The following is a 13,606-nucleotide window of genomic DNA, read 5'->3' as shown; positions in this document are numbered from 1 at the left end:
AAGAAGACATATTAGCATAATTTAAAAATATTTAGAACAAAGAAAAATTTTAAAAATAAAACTTTAAAAAAACAAATGGTTGCTTACCACATGGTGAAAATGAATTGTAAGGTGAAACGAGGACGACCGAGGAAGACGTGGCATGATCAGATAAACCAAAATCTTAAGTCTGTTCATGTCAAAAGCAGGCAGAACCGAAGGGCATGTACGAATGTGGAAGAAGCTAGGAATGTGTGCCAGGATGGACATGTGTGGCGGTCTATTCTCTCTGCCTACCCCTATGTGGAAATGACGTGATGGTAGTAGTAGTAGTAGTAAGAAAGGAGGAACTAGAATCCCAATCGTCCGTGCGCTCTGTAGCCGCGAGACATTCTGGGATTTATTATTTTAAGGTACAGCATCCATGAGAAGATTTTGACATATAAATTATCCAACTGTTGACGAACCTAGCGGGGGGGCTGGCTGGGCGGGGAGGGCGGGGGGGCGGCGGGGGCCGGCTCGGCGCAGTGGGCCAGCAGCAGGCGGCACGCGGCGGCGGCGTCGCGGCGCCCGCAGCGCTGCAGCGCCGTCTGGCCGACGCCGTCCGTCGCGTTCACCTTGGCGCCTGAGCGAGACACGGAAACGAGCGCTCGGATTAAAAACAAAGTATTATATTTTGGTGGAACTTGAAACTTGGTTGTACAATGAAACGCTCTTATCTTTACCGCACTGAATTTCCTCATTGTCCAGGAATTAATTCGCGCGTCGACTGGGCGTTTCTCGCAACTCACCGTTTCTGAGGAGCAGGTCCATGACGTCCAGGTGAGAGTGGTCGGCGGCCACGTGGAGGGGCGTCAGGAACTCCTTGTTCTTCTCGTTGAGGTTGCCCCCCTTCCTGATGAGAATCTCCACCACCTGAAAACCAAAAAAAGTGGGGTTTTTATGAGTGACAAAGGCTGGTTTTATTGGATTTGTGCATTTCGGAATGCTCACTGTTCCATAGTTACTACTTGAAAAAACAGGCAAGAAAGTAGGCTCAATTTTGTCAAACATGCACAAATGTCAAGATCCGTACACTATGTGAGGCTGAGATAAGCATTATCAACAAAATCTGCGTTGGTTTGGACATGACCTATCTTGATTCTGCCGATAATGCATGTCTCAGCCTTACATTACCACAAATTTGCCTGAGAGATCGCGTCTTTTGGTATCTGATACCCAGATATTTAACATCTGAATGTACAAATATTTTATACAAATATATTCGAATATTTAACATCTGAATATTCAAAAAATTTTATATCCGTGCACTAGAAAATTTGATATTCTAATATTCGAATATTTGATATCCGAATATTAGAATATTATCAATTCAAATATTTAACATCCGAATATTCTAATATTCGAATATCAAATATTCGAATAATTTGATATTAGAATATTCGAATATTTTATATACAAATGTTCGAATATTTGATATCCGAATATTCAAATATTTGATATTCGAATATTTCACATCAGAATATTTGAAAATTTGACATCCTAATATTTAAAAAAATGATATTCTAATATTCGAAAATTTGATATCCGTATAATCGAATATTTTATACTTAAATATTCAAATATGTAATATTGGAATATTCTAATATTTGATATCCGAATATTCCAATATTTAATATCCGAATGTTCGAATATTTGATATCCAGGATTGATATTTAGGATTTTTGGTATCCCGATATCCTAATATTTGATACCTAGATATTCTGATATATGGCATCTGAATATTCGGATAAATGGTACCTAGCTAAATATTCAGACATTTGGTATTTGGATATAAGGTACTCAATAATCACTGTGATTGCCCCCTGCATGAGATGTATCAATTAAATCCCGACACAAATCGACGGGGTCATAACTGGAAACTCCATCGTACCCGATCCCGAGACAGACTTCCTTTCCAGCTGTGCAGTTTCAGACTGGAATAAATTGCCAAGCCTAGTGTCCATTCCGTTTCGATCAACCGGTTCAAAACCTGTTTGGATGGTTTTTTGAAGGAAAAAGAACGCAGTGCTCGAGTTATAGGCGAATCAGCAAAGTCCGTCTGCCCATAAATGATTCAACTTCTAGATATTATGACAATTGATCAAAGAATCAAATTCAATGTTGCCAATGAAATAAACAAAATTATTAAAGGAATAGTTCCGAGATATTTTCAAAATAAACTAAAAAATAATGAGTTCTTTCATAGAAACTATGCAACAAGAGGATCTAAAAATATAAGACTGAAAAAGAAATCAAAAGCAATGTCCCAGAACTGCCTTATGTACAAGGGAATAAAACTATTTGAAGAAATGCCAGAAAGCATAAAAAATTAAATTAATGTAAATATATTTAAAATTAAATGTAAAAAGTATATATGTGAAAAATATTAGGTAGTATATAGTTATAGTGTAAATAGTGAATTTAATTAATGAAAATGTACATATGAAACAGTTAATATTATAAATTAGGATACTAAGTGTATATTAGTGATAAATAATGTTAGAATAAGTATAGATGTAAATATTGTGTTGTAAATATATATTAGACTATGTTACATAGAACTAAATAAATAAATAAAACAACAGATAATAATCATTACATCTCTATACTACTTAGCATCTAGAATACTCCGAATACTCCGCGTCTCGACATTCGGCTGGCGACGCGGAGCCGATTTGTAATCCGTACCTGTTTCCGTTTGGGGTGCTGGCTGGCCGCGGCGCAGTGCAGCGGCGTGTCGCCCGTGCAGGGGTGGCGGAAGGCGGCCGCGGGCGGCGGCAGCGCCGCGGGCGGCGGGGAGGGCGGCGGCGGCGGGGGCGGCGGCGGCGGCGAGGCGCCCACGCCCGCCGGGCTGCCCGGCCGCACCTCGGGCGACTGCCGACGGACATGGATTGTACTTCTGATAGCAGTTAGTTTGGACGACAATGTTTGAGTATGTCTGCGGCAACGCTATAGACGTCACACGCGACGTCGCGCGCCGGGTCCGAGCGACGGACAGGAGAGAAGCGTTTTGGCTGTGTTCGGTGACACGCGTTCTTTAGACAAAAACTTGATGTAATTTTAATTGTTACGATTTCATACTTTTTCTTAACTGCTCTATTTCACGTTTCACAAATTAGATTCCTCGAGTTATTTTGAAGTAATTCCATTCCATTCTCTATTATATTAATTGTATCTTTTAAATACAGTATTTTATTTGAAAAATAGTGTATTGAAAACTTTTGAGTTAGTCCCTTTTTCTCTTATATCACTCAAATTACATACATTAATATTATTATTATAAATCAAATTTCTCTTTTGAAATTTTGTTTTACTACTAAAATCGCTTTAATGAAATTTTATCGACTTCTCTTGGTTTAAAATCTTCTCCTTATATTGCTTTTTCAAATTTTAAAGATTACTTGCTATGCTTGTTATTCCTTCTTCATTTTTTCTTTTTTCTCTGCTGCCATTGGCATATTTTTATACTTTTAAACTACTTTTAATTACTTATATTATATATGCAAATAAAATCAATATATTGCTGCTCTTACAATAATGTGTCATTAATTTTGAAGATGTTTTTTAAATTGACTTAAATTTATTGTCTTATATTTCACTTAAAGATTCTTCTCATCGTTTCTTTGAATCCCTTAAAATAAATGTGTATATTTATGTTTTTCCTTTTTTTTTTTAAATGTTAATACTATTTTATTTTATTTTTACATCTGAGCATGTTTTTCATTCTTTATTTCAATTCTTAATTTTTAATTACTCTTGCAAATTTTCTTCATTTTTAATATTATTTCCATTTGCAAATACTCACTACAAACTACAAACTTTAAAATATCTTTTTTTCACTTAAATTTTAATTTTTAAACAACTTTCATTTATGTTTTTCTTTTTCTTTCTCTTTTTTATACTTTCACAATAACCCTTACATATAATTGCTTTATAATATGGAAAATTCACTGGTCCATTAGAGTTAAGTCTAATTGTGTAAAATATTAAACTTTGTAACTGTACTGTATGTTTCCTAAATAAAAGAATATAAAAAAAATAAAAATAATAAAACATTCATCTAATCATTTACTCTATCTGTGCATTACACATACCGTGTTAGTCTGAAGATTTATCCAAAACGAGCGTGAGGTAAAAAACGTTCTCACGAGACGATTTTTACGGAACGATATAAACGTGGATAAATATTTAGCAATTTATGTGGAACCTACTAGGCAGTCGACATAACCCGACGTTTAGTAGGTAACAAACACCACCATATGTCTAAATGCTTGTAGGAAGGCTGGATCTCCTCCCTAGATTCAACATGTCTGTCTGTTGCGACAAACCTGTTTGGTAAAAAATGAAATTACACAAGAATACTAGGGGACCTGACAGACGTCGTCCTGCCTGAACGTTGGCTTACCTGCCATTAGCTTGGAAAAATACTTATCATTGATAAGAAGGTACCGAGGTATTTGTTTATGGTTGAATTCCAAAAATATAAAAAAATCATTTTCAAAAACATGTATTTTTGCAAACTTTTTTAACACAAAAAAAAACATTCTTCTTTTTTTTAAAAATATTTAAAAATTTTGGAGTAGGACGAAATATCTCAAAAACGCACGAAAAAATAAATAAAAAATGTTAAAAATAGTATTCATTTTAAAATCGTAAATAATGACGTCACTCCTTATATCTACGTGTAGTATTTCCGTTTTCCGTTTTAAAGCCCCCGCACCTTGTAAGGAACGTTTTGACCATAGAAAAAAAAAAGAGCATAATTAGCATAATTTGACATTTCAACCAGAGATTATGTCAACTTTCTAGGTTTTTCTAAATCGAAACGTTCGTAAAAACAACCATAACATAGAAATGAGCAAGTTACGATCAACTATATGAATTAATCAAAGCAATATTCCATAGATTCTTGTCAGTTTTGTTATTGGCTGGAGAAATACAACTTACCGCGGTCAGTGAAAGTAAGAATGCCAACCGTTTCATTACGTCACTACTGAAAAGTGACACACTGATTACAGTCATTTGGCGCGGTATTTGATAAATGTAACTTTAAAAAATCCTATTTTTGTAAATAACGAACAAAAAAATAAATAAATGTATTCTTTTGCTTAGTTAAATAGTACGCTAATAGAAAAATAATAAATTAGAAAACAGTGGAATTCCCCATTTACACATTTTTTAATTTACCTCGATTTTATTCTCCACTCACGCGGCGGCGTGCAGCTCGTTGTCTTTTGACAGATCGAATGAGTTTTGAAAAATTTTCTACATAAAACCAGGGTTATGAAAAATATTAATCGGGGGAATATTTGAATGAGAATGTGCGGAAGAAAAATGGAACCTAAACAATTCGGCGTAGAAAGCGGGAAACCATAAAATTGAGGAACGTAAAAACGAGGTTTCACTGTACTAACAACATTGTTGCTCGAGTACGCGAGATACACGCGCGGGGGTTGTGCACCTACCTGGGGCGGCGCTGGCGTCACCAGCATCCCGCAGGAGTGTCCGGAGAGCAGTTTCTTGACTCTGGCGACATCGGCCGCCCGGCAGGCCTCCAAAAGGCAGTGCCCACGATACTCCGCTGGAAGGAAATAGATGCAAAATATTACAATTATTTTAATTTTAAGCGAGCGGCTCAAAGCTGATGTGCTCGAATCTATTTTAACCAAAGTTGTCGAAGTTGTTGGCGCCACCCGAACGCTATCATCACGGGAGCCGAAAACAGCCTCCGGTGGGCCCCCAGGAGGCAGAAGGCTAACAGAAAGACGACATTTTTTTTTTTTGCACCACAACAGGCCAATTACATCACAGAACACCCGGCTTGAGAAAAATCACATTTAATTTTTGTGTCCTCACCGGGAATTGAACACAGAACCTTTCGTGTGAGTCTAGCGTCTTGACCACTACACCGCGGAAGCCACCAGCGATTAGACCTGTACATCCCATTGCTGGTTTCGGTCTTTAGCGTATTTGAACTGTTCGAAAACAAATCTAGCCCATTTTGAGACACGTCGAGAGCAGCTCTTGAGGTAGCTTATTCCAACCATCCCAAGGAGGGTTCAGGTTGAATCTGATTTTCTCCAGCCTGAAACTTACCATTTAAAGCTTTGTGATATTGGGGAGGTCATCACCATCAAGCAAGAAGTAAACCGTTCTGACCCGCAACGCGTAACCCGACGCAACGTCACCTCGGACAAGTAATTAAACGTCGTGCAGCGAAAGAATATGCACATTTCATCTTGGCATTTCGTGCCAAGTGTTCGCCATTGTAAATTCCTTCTGTACAAAGTTGTAAGGATGTAACTCGTGTGTAGCTACTCAATAAATAACTTCAATTGTAATCCATCTTTCTCATTTAACCTCAAATCAATAACCGCGCACTCATCCATAGAAACGGTGACCCGACGATTATAAATCCGCACTTTTTAACATATTTTATTTAATAACCGCGTGGATGGGTAGCGAAAGTCAAGATAAAATGTGCGTATTCTTTTGCTGCACGACGTTTTATTACTTATAATAATAAAAATACGTGTATAGTTTTATTCCACTTTTATTTATAAATTTTCACCAGTGAGGGTTTCGTCGTGACCGACATCATCAACCGGATCCGACCGGGAATTTCGCTTTCGGAGAATCACTTAATTACCCCGGGCCCGAAGGACATGGCTGTCGATGGAACTGCCAACCGGCGGCCCCTGTTATAATTATAATTAAATTCAAATACATTTTCATTATAAAACTTTATAAAATTATATAATTTACACCAGTTTTTATTATACAGGGTGTCCAATAAACCCTGTCACATCCGTAACCTGGATGATCAGTATGAGCATGAAGACATATTGGCACATTAAAATAATTTTTTAGAACGAATAAAATTTAGAAAAATAAAATATCAAAAAACCAAATGGTTGCTCACTTCTGCAGGGGAGAAACGAGGGGGAGGGGGGGGAAAGTCTGATACTGCGCCGCGCTCCCCTCACTTCTCTTATATTATATTTTTAAAACTTTTCTTTGTTCTAAATATTTTTTTAAATCTGCTAATATGTCTTCTTGCCCATACTGATCATCGTGGTTTCGGATGTGACAGGGTTTAAAGAACACCCTGTATACATTCAAACAAAACTTATATACATACATACTAGCGGACCCGACAGACGTTATCCTGCCCGAACGTTGACTTACCTGCTATTAGATTGAAAAAAGACTTTTCATTGATAAGTAGGTACCTAGGTACTTGTTTGTGATTGAATTCCAAAACTAAAAATTGATATGGCATTCTTTTTGCAAACGTCAAACTCCAGTCGTCTCACCAACAAAGGGGTATGTAGGAATACGATTTTTTTTAATGTATTGAATTTAATATTATTTTAGCGTTACCAAAAATCCAATAAAAAGAAATAAATGGGTAGAAATTATAAGGAATTGAAGGAAAGAATCTGATTGAGATCCACAAAAAACAAATGCTGTTTGTAAACATTCAAAAACAAACTTTTTTATTCACAAAAAAACAACGTCTTTCCATTTTTTTGCAAATGCATTCTCCTCGGATGCAACCCTGGTAGATCGATGAATAAAACATTTATGCTCCTAACTTTTTTTTACATATTTGATTGAAGATTTTAACATCTACGAACACGCACAGCGCAAATATCTATATTTCTCTGAAAACCACACGTAAATCGGTTAAGCCGTTTAGGAGGAGTACGGTGACATCACACGTACAGAGGAAATATTAATTGTTATTACCTTATACTTAAATGATTTTAATTTAAACTCTTTTATATCAACATATTACAACAGAGATGAAGAACATTTAAGAGAAGGTAATATAGAAGTCTAGGCATCTACAGGGCTTATGAAATGTCAATGGCTGGTTTAAGTGGCCACTTTATGCACTGTGTAACATTCATCATTTTGCCTATATTTGAACATCTATATTCCTTCTTTTATATCCAAAATTATATAAAATCATGATTTACAACCCCTGCTTGCACTTGTATATAACGTAGAAATTTGTTTAGTCTCCCACCAGTCTGACGATGTCGGTCACGACAAAACCCGGTCACTGGTAAAAATTTATAAATAAAAGTGGAATAAAACTATGATTATTTTTATTATTATAATTAAAATGCAGTTCCACCAAGAAATGTCAATAGTTTTATTACTTGTCCGAGCTGACGTTGCGTCGGGTTACGTGTTGCGGGTCAGAACGGTGTTCGGCCCTGCCAACTCTACGGCTTGATGATGATGACCTCCACAATATAATCCATAACATAAGGTTTTTCCCCATCCGCACTGGGAAACCTACATCTAGGAGTTTTACTCTACCAACATTCACCATTCTGAAAGTCAACTTCAAGTGTCGCTCGATACTCACTGGAGAGGCGGTCTTGCAGTTCTCGCGTCGGCGCCACATCGATGGCGGACTTCCCGTGGCAGTTCAGCTGCGTCGGATCGGCCCCCTCACTCAGCAACAGGGAACACACCTTAAAAGAGACATTTCATTTTAAAATGGGTTTGAAAATTCTCGACCGAATCAGATTACAATTTTTGGAAGGTTTTTTCAGTATTTTTTTTACACACATAAACTAATCAGCTTCGTAACATTAATGGAAGCTACAAAAGTTTTGACTAAAATGCAGAATTTAAGTTCAAGGGAGTTAGACTTGAACTTCGACTTAAAATAGGAAACCGATAAGAACATGTTCGTAATTGCAGTTTTTTTGGATTTTAAAAGAGCCTTCGAAACAATAGACCGAGAAATAATTATTAAAAAATTGAAAAAAATAGGAATAAAAGGAAAAACTATAAAATGGTTTGAAGAGTACCTTGGCGATAGATACCAAATAACGAAGGTGAATGATGAAATTTCCGAGCCCCTCAAAATTTCATTGGGAGTACCACAAGGATCGGTTCTCGGACCGGTTTTGTTTATTATATACATAAATGATATTGTCGAAACATTAAAATATTCAAAAATAAGACTCTTTGCAGACGATGCCTTAATATATATATCGGGAGAAAATTATAAAACAATTATGGACAGACTAAATCATGATCTTAATAGTGTATCACTGTGGCTAAAAATTAATAAATTAAAATTAAATGTTAACAAAACTAAATATTTGAATATAGGAAACAAAAGAATAGAAATTACACCATCAATTGTAATAGAAAATGAAAAACTTAATAAAGTCACTGAAATGAAATATTTAGGTGTAATGTTGGATTTAAAACTTACATTTCACCAAAACGCTAAGATGGTAATAAATAAGATTGCAACAAAAATATCAATTTTGGGAAGGATCAGAAGATTTATTGATAAGGACTCCTGCAAAACTATTTACAAAGCAATTATTGAACCACACGTTAACTACTGTAGTAGCATTTTATTTTTATCAAACAAAGAAAACATAGATAAACTAACTGTATTACAAAATAAAGCCTTTAGAATCATTTTGAAAAAAAACAGATATACGAGGGTAAAGTCGATGGTAAATGAAATGAAATTATTAACATATAAACAAAGAATATTTTACAATACAATGATATTTGTTCATAAAATTATAAACTCTAATAAAAAAAACAGAATTTTGGAAAAAAATTGATCGGAACCAGCATGAACACGATCACAATACTAGAGAAAAGAACAAAATTAGACTTCCATTTAGGAAAAAGGCAAAGTCACAAAATTCCATTTTATTTAAAGCAATTAAAAAGTATTACGAAATGGAAAAAAATATTTATGAAGAAAAAAACATATCAAAATTTAAAATAATGGTCAAGACATATGTGATAAACAATTTATAAATTAAATATATTTGTAATGTTATTATTAGAACACACATAACAATATGTATGATATGTGTGCCCTACTTTAAGATTTAAATAAAAAAATAAAAAAAAATTAAAAAAATAAATTGAAAATCTTAACAGGCAATTCCTTAGATTTTGAGTAACTTTCAAACTAGACTCTTGACAAACAAACTAAGGCGCTAGATTCTAAGCTTTCGTAATAACACAAAAAAGTAGTACTTTTGTATATTTGGATAATTTTAGTGCCATTTTTGTGAAAATCACCTCAAGGGTGCTGTACAATAAATAAATATCCCAGCACGTCTTGCAGCTACAGAGCGCATAGACGGTTGGGATTCTAGTTCCTCGTCTGCAATTATGATATATTACAATAATTTTTAATATCTAGCTTCTACAGTTTATTTTTATTTCTTTATATTGTATTTTTTTTCATTTATGTTGTTTATATACTCATCGTCTTTTTTTTATACCAACTTTACTTCTAGACACTGTTCTATCTTTTATTGCTTTAAATTGTATTTTTTAAATTTTATGTCGTTTATATACTCGTGTTTTATATAACTTCCATGTATGTCAAAGCCTTATGGGCGTGAAAAATTAATAAAATTAAAAAAATAAATAAACAAAAGCTAGATTACAGCACGTCTTGCAGCCACAGTGCGCATGGACAGTAATAAATCTAGCCCCTTTTTACATTTTTTGTTTTATTTTATTTGACAATGAAGTTTAGAGTTTAAGTGATATTTTAAAAAACAAAATAAAAAATATATTTATAAAAATAGAGGTTAGATAACAACAAGTCTTGCAGCTACTGAGCGCATGGACGGTTGGAATTCTAGACCCCATTTACAAAATTTAGATATTTGTTGAAATTTACCTACCTAGCTACAAAGTGCATGGACGAATGAAATTCTAGCTATTATTCGCTGAAATCAGCCTTCAAAGGTTCTGAGGCCTGAATCTAGATAATTTTTGTTACATGGAAGGTAAGGTGATCAATTTTACGCTTTAGGAGCTTCGTACTTTTAGAAACATCAAAATATCGCGGGATAGGATCGCCTTTAAAACCAATATTTCACAACCACCTGCCAGGAATCAAACCTAGAACTTTAAGAATAATAGATGAAAGCAACCATTGCACAAAGAGGCTCATTTATCTCAACTCGATTTTGCTTTACTGTACTCTTCATCTGCCTGGATACGGACAAAAGATTCGAGCGATGGAACTTGATATGAGCGCGCTTTTGAGACTGGTTGCACGCCGTAGCTCCTTTGCTCACCTCGACGCGGGATTTGCTGGCGGCCTCGTGCAGCGGCGTGAAGGCCCAGAGGTCGTTGGCGTTGACGTTGGCGCCGTGCTTGATCAGCAACTCCGTAACCTCCAGGTGGCCGTATGAACAGGCGTTGTGCAAAGGGACGAGGCCCCTGAACAAAACAAAAAAAAATCATTGAATAGGATGGGGTGGAGCCGACTGAGTTGTTTTAGAGGGCTATAAATAAAGAACGGCACATCATCAACATTCCTTTCCACGCCGAATGGTGCATAGGGAACTGAATTGATACAACAATCAGTGCTTTTTTTTTTTGCGGTATTATGATTTACAAATATTTTAATTCTAGGGGCTACTTTCAACGAGTTGTAAATAACTCACTATTAGAAAATGGGAATCAAGAGTGAGATTCGAACCATGGACCTTTGAGCCGTGAGTCGGAGACACTATTACACTATTTGATGACCACAAGATAATCAGTCAAACGCTTCAGGTGCCTCACTCCTCATTCTATATCTCCACAAACACAAAATACTTCTTTAGTACATAGGGCGAGAGCATTACATGAGTAACATTTTTTAATTTTTTATTTAATATCAAACACGCACAAGGAAAACATAATTCAAGTGAACTGGCCAAAAAAGAGTATATTAGGTCAAGGTATAATAATGAGGTCAGGTCAGGTTACCCCTTGTCCTTGGCGTGCACGTCGGCGCCGCGCTGCAGCAGCAGCGCACGGCGCGCAGGCGGTTGTAGCCGGCAGCCAGGTGCAGCGGCGTGGAGCGGCGCCCGTCCGCCGCGTGGCAGTGACGGCCAGCGGCGTGAGCAGCGCGCCCAGCCGCTCCTCGCAGCCCGCGCGCGCCGCCTCCAGCACCTCCTCGCGCCGGTACTCCCCTGCACACATCAAAACGGATCGCTTAGTTTCCGGTGTCCGGGCCTTCGGTCCGGGTGGAGCGGCTCGTACGGATGATGAAGGAGGGATATAGAACCAACCTGTGAGAACCGGCCGAGTGATCGGATCTGCTATATCCAGGCAGTTTCCCTTCAGTGTTGCGAATATTGGCGTCAGCGCCGTGCTGCAGAAGGACTGCAAAAGAAACGCAATTAGCCAGATTACCATGTTACAACAGAGATGAAAGAACTTTTTTGAAAATAAAATAATCTAATGAATAAATTTTATTAATGAGCTCTTTATAAAAAAAAACCTTATCTGTCAAATACATAACGTAGACTAACTTACTAACTACTGACTACTAACTCTTCACTGGTGACATCGCCTACAAGTCAAATTGACAAACTGTTACTTGGTCCATTCTTCGGATCTTAAATTTACTAATAAAAGTGACTATGTGTTGGTCGTTTTACTTATCAAAAATCTGTGAGCTTCTATCAAATGGTCACATATTTTACAAATTAAATTATTTTTAGTGTCGGATCGACTGGGCATTTTTACCAGTCAAGCATTATGCTAATACGATGACAAAAAGTCAATAATCTCAATTTTGTCATTTTTGCAAATGGTCACTTTTACTTGTATAACCACGATTTGTATAAAAGTGTAGATGTGCGTTTTTGTGTATTTGTGTGGGGGTAAGTGTTCGGATGTGTGTAAGTGCGAGCATCATTGATTATAACTCCAGAAGGCCGGCTCACCGATGCACACGTCCAGCTTGCCACTTGCCCTTGGCGGCGGCCTCGTGCAGCGGCGTGTAGCTCCAGTTGTCGCGCGCGGCGGGCGGCGCGCCCGCGCCCCAGCAGCAGCCGCACCACGTCCGCGTGCCCGAAGGAGCAGGCGTTGTGCAGCGGCTGCAGCCGCCGTCGTCGCGCGCGCCGATGGCCGCGCCCGCCGCCAGCAGCAGCTCCACCACCTCGCGCCGCCCGTAGCCTGGTGGCCGAGAGAACGTGCGAGTGTTGAAAGAACGAGAGGACAAATTACAACAAATTGGTCGATAATGTGTTCTCTTGAGATATTTGAATTTGCACATTGTATGATTTAAATTTTATTTATTTACATTATATGTACATTACAAAATGGAATATCTTAATTCATACACAAAGAAATAATTAAAATTATAAGGAAAAATTTGGATAATATAAAAATAACAAATAAGTATACATAATTCTTTTGAAGAGAGAAAAATTTTTGACTTAGAATCAGTCATGAATTTTTAAATTACGATTTTTTACTAAAAACATTAAATTTGTTAAAACTTAACGATAAAAGAAAAATTATAGACCTTTTAAATTTGTTCAAAATTGTAAATTCAATATGGGATTGCCCTGAACTATTATCTCTCATCAACTTCAGGGTGCCTGGAAGAATGACTAGACAGGTGCCACCGTTTTGTAGCAACAATTCACGGACAGTGTATACTTGTAATGCCGTATTAAACAGACTTCATGAACTCGGCAATAGTTATTCCCACGTAAATCTGATATATTGAGTGTAGGGTATTGTTCCTATAGAATAAACCTTTTTGAACTTTTTCAAA

General features: G+C 36.8%; 1 protein-coding gene across 1 annotated transcript in view; it reads right to left on the bottom strand.

Moving 5' to 3' along the window:
* LOC148272355 (poly [ADP-ribose] polymerase tankyrase-like) overlaps window positions 1-12,999 on the bottom strand; it is a gene marked incomplete at its 5' end in the record, with an annotated part of 34,239 nt that extends 21,240 nt beyond the window's left edge. The window contains 14 exon segments of the mRNA XM_088240142.1: window positions 771-894; window positions 2,710-2,895; window positions 5,487-5,602; window positions 8,405-8,513; window positions 11,124-11,268; window positions 11,803-11,848; window positions 11,851-11,922; window positions 11,925-12,008; window positions 12,108-12,145; window positions 12,147-12,201; window positions 12,768-12,795; window positions 12,797-12,865; window positions 12,867-12,925; window positions 12,928-12,999. Coding sequence (XP_088096268.1) covers window positions 771-894; window positions 2,710-2,895; window positions 5,487-5,602; window positions 8,405-8,513; window positions 11,124-11,268; window positions 11,803-11,848; window positions 11,851-11,922; window positions 11,925-12,008; window positions 12,108-12,145; window positions 12,147-12,201; window positions 12,768-12,795; window positions 12,797-12,865; window positions 12,867-12,925; window positions 12,928-12,999 — 1,203 coding nt within the window.
* Window positions 13,000-13,606: the final 607 nt, after the last annotated feature.

The sequence above is a fragment of the Micrasema longulum genome, unplaced genomic scaffold (genome assembly GCF_059751315.1).
Source record: "Micrasema longulum isolate JH-2025_06_02 unplaced genomic scaffold, ASM5975131v1 h1tg002359l, whole genome shotgun sequence".
NCBI lineage: Eukaryota > Metazoa > Arthropoda > Insecta > Trichoptera > Brachycentridae > Micrasema > Micrasema longulum.
Note: the sequence above shows the minus strand (reverse complement) of the source record. Positions and strands in the feature narration are given on the sequence as shown.